Raw genomic sequence first — 9,312 nt, 5'->3', positions numbered from 1 at the left:
GGGGGGCTGTGGGAGCAATATCAGCTGCCGTGGCCACGTGCACCATTCAAGCGGACTTGGAAGAAGGTGATGAGGGAGTAGTGGATGCAGAAGAAGTGTGAGGTCTAGGAGAAGCCGTTGAGCAGCAGAGGACCTCTGAGCAGAGCCAACAGACAGGGAAATTCCAGGATCAGTTGAGCAGAGGAGTGGCCATGTGACTCTAGAGGCCAGTTGAGCTGACCATTTGTCCAAGGTGAAGTGACTGCCCAGGAACTGGGGAGAAGAGGGAAGCTCCTTGCACAGAGCTGACATCCTGAGTGGAGGGATTAAAGCATCCCTGGGAAAATACTTCAAAATCTATCCCTGTTTCTTCAATGCTTCCTTCCTCTATTATCAAGACTTGCGTGACATCCCAGAAAAAAGTCCTATTACACCTGGGAGGAAGTAACTCTGAACCTTACCATTTACTAATTCCTAAGTGTCATGTACAGGGGTGAGAGTTGGACTGTAAAGAAGGCTGAGCGCTGAAGAACTGATGCTTTCAAACTGTGCTGCTGCGGATGACTCTTGAGTATCCCTTGGGAAGCAAGGAGATCAAACCAGTCAATCTTAAAGAAACTCAACCCTGAATATTGTTCGGAAGGACTGATGCTGAAGCTGAAGCTTCAATACTTTGGCCACCTGATGCGAACTGGAAAAGACCCTGATGCTGGGAAAGATTGAAGGCCGAAGGAGAAGAGGGTGACAGAGGATAAGATGGTTAGATAGTATTACCAATTAACTGGACATGAACTTGGGCAAACTCCAGGAGATCGTGAGGGACAGAGAAGCCTGGTGAGCTGCAGTCTATGGTGTCTCAAAGAGTCAGAACTGACTTGGTGACTGAACAACAACAAGTGTAAGTTTAGCTCTTCAATTCTTTTTTTTTCCCCAGTGACTGCTCAGTGGCAGGCTGTGTTTTGCAAAGCTGGCTGCAATAATACCTTCCCTCCCACATGCGCTCCTTTCAAAGTGACCTTGAACATCTTTCCATTGAGTGGTGAGTCCCTTGAACTTGGATCATCTGTGCTTGCATCTGAAGATGAACATGACAGATACTAGGATGCCTCAGCACACTTTCCCTCCACAGTTTCCCTTCTGCTTAGCTTTTCCTGGATCCTCCCTCTCTCAGGGTCAGACAGAGACACTTTTTCTGAGCTGAGCTGCTTTTCTTAAAGTTGTGCAAGAACTTCCTGTTGGCTGGGCAATTTTTTATTTTTTGACTGTGCACAGCCTACGAGATCCCAGTTCCCCAACCAGGGATTGAACCCATGCCTCCTGCAGTGGAAGCATGGATCCCTAACCACTAATCTGCCAAGGAAGTCCCATGGCTGGGGCAAATTTAATCTCTCTTTTTCTGATCACTGTGCTAGACAGTGAGGAGAGAATCTCAACCCCCCTCCCCACCCCAGCTCCTGCAGGAGGCATGATAGTCAGTCTTGAGGGTGAAGATGTCAATGAAAACTACGTTACCTGCAAAATGTCACCCATCCCAAGCAAGAGATGTCAACCATCCTTTGATCATCTAGAACTGTAAATTACCTATGAGGACCATGAATCTGGATGACCTGCAAGTCCTTCAAGGCCAGAAAGAGAAACCCTTGACCCCCATTTCTCTTCATCAGGTTCTAGACCTTTTCTTATGATAATTCCTTGGCTTGGGGGAACCATCAGGGTCTCAGATAACAGGGGCTGGAATTGGGACTGGAAGTAGGTGATTTTCTAATGTCTTTTAGAGGCTGGGACCCAGGCTGGAGGTAATCCTTTGATGCTGGCTGGTTAATAGTTGTATTAGTCTTCTCAGTTCAGTTCAGTTCAGTTGCTCAGTCGTGTCCGACTCTTTGTGACCCCATGAATCGCAGCACGCCAGGCCTCCCTGTCCATCACCAACTCCCGGAGTTCACTCAAACTCACGTCCATCGAGTCCGTGATGCCATCCAGCCATCTCATCCTCTGTCGTCCCCTTTTCCTCCTGCCCCCAATCCCTCCCAGCATCAGAGTCTTTTCCAATGAGTCAACCCTTCGCATGAGGTGGCCAAAGTACTGATGTTTCAGCTTTAGCATCATTCCTTCCAAAGAACACCCAGGACAGATCTCCTTTAGAATGGACTAGTTGGATCTCCTTGCAGTCCAAGGGACTCTCAAGAGTCTTCTCCAACACCACAGTTCAAAAGTATCAATTCTCCGGCGCTCAGTTTTCTTCACAGTCCAACTCTCACATCCATACATGACCACTGGCAAAACCATAGCCTTGACTAGACGGACCTTTGTTGGCAAAGTAATGTCTCTGCTTTTGAATATGCTATCTAGGTTGGTCATAACTTTCCTTCCAAGGAGTAAGTGTCTTTTAATTTCATGGCTGCAGTCACCATCTGCAGTGATTTTGGAGCCCAAGAAAATGAAGTACGACACTGTTTCTACTGTTTCCCCATCTATTTCCCATGAAGTGATGGGACCAGATGCCATGATCTTCGTTTTGTGAATGTTGAGCTTTAAGCCAACTTTTTCGCTCTCCTCTTTCACTTTCATCAAGAGGCTTTTTAATTCCTCTTCTCTTTCTGCCATAAGGATGGTGTCATCTGCATATCTGAGGTTACTGATATTTCTCCCAGCAATCTTGATTCCAGCTTGTGCTTCTTCCAGCCCAGCATTTCTCATGATGTACTCTGCATATAAGTTAAATAAGCAGGGTGACAATATACAGCCTTGACGTACTCCTTTCCCTATTTGGAACCAGTCTGTTGTTCCATGTCCAGTTCTAACTATTGCTTCCTGACCTGCATGGTCTTCTAGGGCTTCCAAAACAAGACACCACAGAATGAGTGACTTAACAGAAATTTATTTTCTCATTCTTGGAGATTGGAAGTCCAAGACAGAGGTGTTAGCAGGTTTGGTTTCTCCAGAGGCCTGTCTCCTTGGCTTTCAGGGGCTTCCTTCTCTCTGTGTCCTTCCATGGTTTTCTTCTGTGTGTACATGCTTCCCGGGTGTCTCTCCCTCTTCTTGTAAGGACACCAGTTATATCAGCTTAGGGTCATCTCAGTGACCTCTTTTCACCTTATTTTTTAAAGGCCTATCTCTAAACACAGTCATATTCTGAAATATTGGGGATGGGGTTTAGGATTTCCACATGTAATTTAAAGGGAACAGATCCATAACAATACTTCATGAACAGTGGATGGGCAGTGAGTGCTATGGATAATCAATCTATGGATCCTGGAGAACTTCTGGTGTTCTTGAAGAGATGTCCTGCGAGGCCCATGTTGCCCAGAGTAGGGCCAGAACATGTACCAGTAGAGAGAGAAGGGGGAGGGTGTGGAAGGTTGTGCCAACTGCCTCGGCCACTCCTGGGAGGTGGTACAGGAGTCTCATGGAAGGTCCAAGGTCCAAGGTGGTTTCCAGGCACCAGCTACATCCCAGACCATCATGTGGCTGGGCAGTGGGGCTCCTCACAATCCAGGCATTGCTCATGGCACAGCCTACACGAGGGGGCTCTCTGTCTCTTGATCCACTTCATCAGCACAGACATCCTTTTTCTTTTTTCCTGTCAAGGAGATCAGAAAGAAGGTAACTCCTCCAGTGTTTGTACCCAAGGCCCCTGAATCCTAACTGTCCTGGTCCAAGATCATCTTGGGCAAAGGGATATCTCTCCTGGTTTTCTAAGACCCTGGAAAAGGAGATGCTTCAAGGACAGGAAGTTCTTCCTAATGTCTAGTCTTCCTCTGCAACTGCGGCACACTTTTAGTTGTAGAAGGTATAGAAACTTAGAGCTGGGACAGACTCAGTTAAATGACTGGCAGAAGCCACATGACAAGAGCCAGGGCTGGCTTCCAGATGCCCTGAATGTAGCCTTTCCACTTTCCCAGATAGTCAGATTCTCTCTGCCCCTTCTCGGTGGACAAAGCTGCTCTTTTCTGAGCCTCAAAAGCATCAGATTAAGTGAAAGAAATCAGTCACAGAGGACCATACAGTTTATGATTCCATTTACATAAAATGTCCAGAATAGACAGTCTAGAGACAGGAAGGAGATTAGTGGTTGCTTGGGGCTGGAAGGGAAAGGAAGGGTTAGGGAGTGATGGCTAAGGGGCTTGGGAATTTCTTTTTGGAGTAATGAGAATGTTCTCAAATTGAGTGTGGTGATGGATGCACAACTCTGTGACTGTAATAAAAGCCATTGAGTTTTACTCTTTAAATGTATGAATTATATGATATGTGAATTATAGTCCAATAAAACTGTTAAAACAAAAAGCTGCTCTTTTCCTGGCTTCTACCTTCTTACCATGAATCTTGGGGACTCTTCGGGCCAAAGGGCCAGGCCAGACGCTCTCAGGCGGAGACAGGGCCCCTGGATGGAGTGTGACCTCAGCTGTCCCCTCCTCCCTCCTTTGCAAGTGGAAAGAATACGCTGGAGCCAGCTTGGCGGCCCAGCTGCATGCTCAGCTGCTGGGCCAAGACTCTTGCCTTTGAGGACACATCCACTGTAATGGGGTCTTATGCCTCCTTCTCCTTGCTGGCCCACTATCTCCATCCTGGGACCAGCCCAGACAGCCTAGGATGGACATGTCCAGGAGGCCCAGGTCAGCAAGGACAATTCTTTCAGGGGTAACACATCCCAGGACTGGCTGTAGACCTCAGAACCCAGAGCGCCTCCTTCTCTCTTCTCCTGGAAAAGGAAGCCCTGTGAGCTCCCGCCCAGAGAGGTGCTTCTCTCAGGGAGCATTTCCTAGGATGGTTGACAAGAAGGGGTTGGGTTTCACCTAGATTTACACCCAACACAGCTTTAGTGATACCAGCTATGTTCCAGGAACCCTTGCTAGGTGCCCGGAGGTGACACAGAGTTTGTTTTTCGAGGGCTGAGAACTCCACGGAGAGTGAGGGCAGTAGGTGCTGTGACTGGGCTGAGCATTGGAGGGTCAAGGCGGGGCACAGACCCAGGCTGGGTGTGCAGGAGAAGTTCCAGAAGGCTTCCTGGAGGTGGCATGCCTTGAGGATGGTGGAGCTGACAGCCAAATGAAGAAAGCAAGTTGGGCGGGAAATCATGGAAAATATTTTCCAGACACAGAGAGTAGAATGTGCAAATGCTTACAGAGGTACTTGAGAGAGTAGCACATTTGAAAACTGCTAAAGGAATTTCAAATAATTCAGTCTGAAGGAAGACCAGAATATTCGATGGAGAGGGCCAAGAGATGATGTGGGAGAGGTAAGGAGGGCAGAACATACGAAGCCTAAGTAAGAGGAGGTCCAAACTCAGCCCTCCTCCTCCGCAGACCTGCCTCCTCTGCCCACCCTCAGCCCCCACAGGACTCCTACCTGACCAGGGGCCCCAGTGCCAGGCAGACAGACCAGCCAAGATCAGGAGCAGCGAGACAGGTACCACCACCAGCAGCACATCTTTGTAGGAGGCCCTCCCTGGAGCTGGACATGGAGAAGACACGGTCACAGGGGGACCAGAAGCTTCACCACCCCTCAACCACTGCTCCCCAGCCCTCGGCATACCTGCCTGGCGATGGCAGCTCTCCCAGGGGGTGACTGTGGCCAGGTCCCAGCTGACGGGGTTGGAGACAATGCAGGAATAGGCCACGCCTTTGTCTCCTGGTCCCAGGGACACACTCAGCACCTGTCCATCCGTGAAGAGGCCAGGTGGCTCCATATCAAGGTCCACAGTTCCCTCCCGTCGCCAGCTATAGGTTATGTCGCTGGTGTTAGGAGCCCGGCAGGACAGGAACACGTGGCAGGTCTTGGGGGGCTGAGCATCCCCTGATACAGCGATGAACACTTTGACCACGGGCCTGGGCACTGCATCTGGGCAAGAACAGCAGAGCCGATATGGGTTAAAAGGATGCTGTGTGCATGGATCCCATAGCTCCAGCTCTGGGATCCATGCAGGGCTAGAAGCTGCCTCTGACTAAGCCTCCCCAAAACCTTGTCTTTCTCCCACTGCTCACAGGACAGAAGCTGAATTCCTAAGTCTGGTATTTAACATCCTTCATCAAATAGTTGATGTCAACCTTTCCAGCTATACTTCCTGCTGACCCCCTCCTCACCCATCTGATTAATTTCCTGTTTTCCAAATGTGTCATGCCTTTCCATATCTTCCATACGGCTCAGCTGTACACACATGCCTGTTGTTTCTCATCCTTCTAGAGAACTCCTACCCATCCTTCAAGGCCCAGTGTGGAGACACTGCTTGCCGCTGTGACCGTGGAGCCTTCCCTGATAGTCCTGGTGCAGCTCCGAGCCCTCCAAGCACTCTGTGTATCACAGTGTTCCCCTGATACACGGTACATCAGTCAGAGAGACAATCAGCGTTTATTAAGGTAGACTCAAAGACAAACACATTCCTGGGTTTTTGGAGCTTTTGGAGTCTGATGAGGAAGACGTACTAATGAGTGACTATGAATAACTAAGAAAATTCTTACAAGAATGCAAAGTTCTGTGAAGGAGCAGACAAGTGGGTGGGAGCTCTGCCTTGCGATTTCCATACCCCTCACTCTTAAGGTGCTCAGCTACCCGGGCCACTGGCCAAACTGGTGTCCTGGTGTCCAGACCATGGCTCCCTTTTGCTATATTGGTTGATGAGTAGATCAGGAGTCTCATGGCAATGAATGCCAGTGGGGGACCATTCTGGAGACAACGGGAGGGCTGTCTCTGACAGCATTCCAGAGTCAAGCAGAGTAAAACCTCATTAATGCCAGCTCAATCTGGTGGGATTTGTGATATGAAAAAAGAAAAGATTTGCTGGGTGCACTAATAGTATAAACAAAGATTACAGGGGGGATATTTACACTACTTAAGAGGACAAGCTGCATCCAAACATGATCAGGCACAGTAGAAACACCCATTGACATTTCTGGTAATTGATCTGCTAATTCAAATCATTCTCATCCATTGTCAAAGCAGAGCTCCTAAGGATGGCTGCTTGGCAGCTTTGTGCAATTAGTTCTAATCACGCTATGTATTTGGAAGCAATAAAACAGCAATTTCCTTAAAATCTGTAATTCAGATGCTGAGAACAAGGCATTTTAGAGCTTAGTGGTGTGGGTGCTGCATGTATTATCACATTCCACGTCCTTATTTCACATGTGTGGCAGCGGAGACTCAGAACAGGGGCGAGGCTCCCTGGCTGCCTGGATGGTTGTGAAGGCTGTGCACTGGGCAAGGGCCTTGGGCTCAGGGGTAACAGGTGAGAGGGTGTTGAATTTCAGCCGGCGCTTGGCTTGCCAAACAGTGCAGCCTGGGTCAGGGCAGTGTGCACCCTTTAGTCACACACTAGCAGCCCAAGGGGCTCACCGAGTGGTGACCCAGTTATCTCCCTCTGGGCACGGGAGGGTCTCTCTCTTTCCCAATTTACCACCGCCTCTCTCTCCCTCAGTGATTCCTTTTGCCCAGCTCTCACTTCTACTCTCCATTCTCCCACTGGGGCCTTTTCTTTTCCCTATTTCTATCCAAATTTCTGAGGTTTTACTAAAATAGCGGTCACTGACACATCTTTACCAAGCCACTAGGTAGATGAATAGGAGCTCAAAGGCCATTTTATCTTGACCTGCAGAAATGTGGTGGCAGTGCTAGAGGTGGAGGCAAAGGCAGTGACGGTGGAGGCAGTGATGGTGGGTGATGGAGAGGGGGCAGAGGTGGAGGCAGTGATGGTGGGTGATGGAGAGGGGGCAGAGGTGGAGGCAGTGATGGTGGGTGATGGAGAGGGGGCAGAGGTGGACGCAGTGATGGTGGGCGGGTGATGGTGGGTGATGGAGAGGGGGCAGAGGTGGAGGCAGTGATGTGGGATGGGTGATGCTGGGTGATGGAGAGGGGTAAAGGTGGAGGCAGTGATGTGGGATGGGTGATGGTGGGGTGATGGAGAGGGGGTAAAGGTGGAGGCAGTGATGTGGGGCGGGTGATGGTCGGGTGGAGAATGTGGTTGTCTTGGCGGTGGTGATTGTGATGATAGTGGCTCTGATGGAAGTGGAGGTAAAGTTGCTGGAAAGAAAGACTCATCCACCCCTCAGTGAATCCAGTCACACCAGTGAGGTGGTGAGTGCAACTTTATGAATGACCCTACAAACCCAGGTAGAGTAGAGGAGCTGGTCAGCTGAACCCTGGAAACTCAGAGTTGTGAGAAATAAAAAGAGTTGTTGTTTTTAGCTGGTAAAATTGGGGATGGTTTATTTTGCAACAATACATAATAACGAGAACCCTCGAATGATATATATTTAAAATCTCTCAATACGGCTAAAAGAGTTCTTTAAAGAAATATGAAATAATTCTATACTTTAATTAAAATTTAATTTTTAATTTAAAATGTTGTGTCATAGTTCCATTGTAATATTTACGTTTCTTTTCTGTGGTGCATAAAATAATGGCACATCTTATAACCTGATATCTTAGAACTGATGACTTACAGGATAAAGAACCCGCTTGCCAATGCAGGAGATGTAAGAGATGTGGGTTCAATCCCTGGGTTGGGAAGATCCCCTGGAGGAGAGCATGGCAACACACTCCCGTATTCTTGCCTGGTGAATCCCATGGACAGAGGAGTATGGTGGGCTACAGTCCTTGGGATCGCAGAGAGTCAGACGCGACTGAGGGACTGAGCACACGCGCACAGGCTAGCCTCTATCCTAGACGCTTTCTCAACTGATTTTACCTTTATTGGCATTTTCATGATAATATTACTGTGCTGGTTTTACAAGTGAGAAAGCTCAGTGTCAGGCAGCTAAGTATTGTTCTCAGGCCACTGAGATAAGAAGACAGAGCTAGAGTTCTGACCAGGGCTGTCCAGTGGCAGAGTCTGGTGGCCCCAGCCAGAAACTCACGTGGGAGAGCCCCAGGAGTTTTCTTACCTGTGGGTGTGGGGGAGCAACTGTTCCCTGAATCAGCCGTGAGGTCAGAAGCCAGAGGTTTCTAGGACTCCGCTCTCCCCAGTTCCCAGGACTCAAGATGCCTCCCCGGAGTTTGATGGGAAGGCGTGGGGCAGAGAATCTGCGTCCGGCACACTCACCGTACACTTTGAGCTGCAGGGTCTGGGTCCGGGCCCGACCTTGCTTGTCCACCAGCAGCACGGAGAAGTTGCCGCTGTCTCCAGACTCCAGTGGCCGCAGCTCCAGGCTGAGGTTGGTGTGTAGCTGGGCTCGGCCCAGGAAGCGGGAGGGGGATAGCGTCCCTGGGGCGCCCCGGAAGAACGTGGCCAGGAGCTCCTCTGAAGGCCAGAGGGATCTCCAGATGGCCTCTCGGACTTGGAAACCAGGAGGGTGATCCGCCACCAGCAGCGCCGAGCCACCCACCTGGCCCTGCACTTGGGCA

The 9,312-nt window shown here is 49.5% G+C and overlaps 1 protein-coding gene across 1 annotated transcript in view; it reads right to left on the bottom strand.

The window, feature by feature from the left end:
* Positions 1-2,731: 2,731 nt before the first annotated feature.
* Positions 2,732-9,312, bottom strand: part of SLAMF8 (SLAM family member 8) — a 10,221-nt gene continuing 3,640 nt past the window's right edge. The window contains exons 3-6 of the mRNA XM_010846863.1: positions 9,011-9,312; positions 5,512-5,817; positions 5,326-5,430; positions 2,732-3,559 (exon numbers count right to left, since the gene is read on the bottom strand). The exon at positions 9,011-9,312 is cut by the window's right edge and continues 5 nt beyond it. Of these exons, the coding sequence (XP_010845165.1) occupies positions 3,495-3,559; positions 5,326-5,430; positions 5,512-5,817; positions 9,011-9,312 (778 nt within the window). The 3' untranslated portion in view covers positions 2,732-3,494. The remainder of the gene's footprint in view (positions 3,560-5,325; positions 5,431-5,511; positions 5,818-9,010) is intronic.

The sequence above is a fragment of the Bison bison genome, unplaced genomic scaffold, assembly GCF_000754665.1.
Source record: "Bison bison bison isolate TAMUID 2011002044 unplaced genomic scaffold, Bison_UMD1.0 scf7180017864240, whole genome shotgun sequence".
Lineage (NCBI taxonomy): Eukaryota > Metazoa > Chordata > Mammalia > Artiodactyla > Bovidae > Bison > Bison bison.
This window is presented reverse-complemented; position numbering and strand designations above follow the sequence as displayed.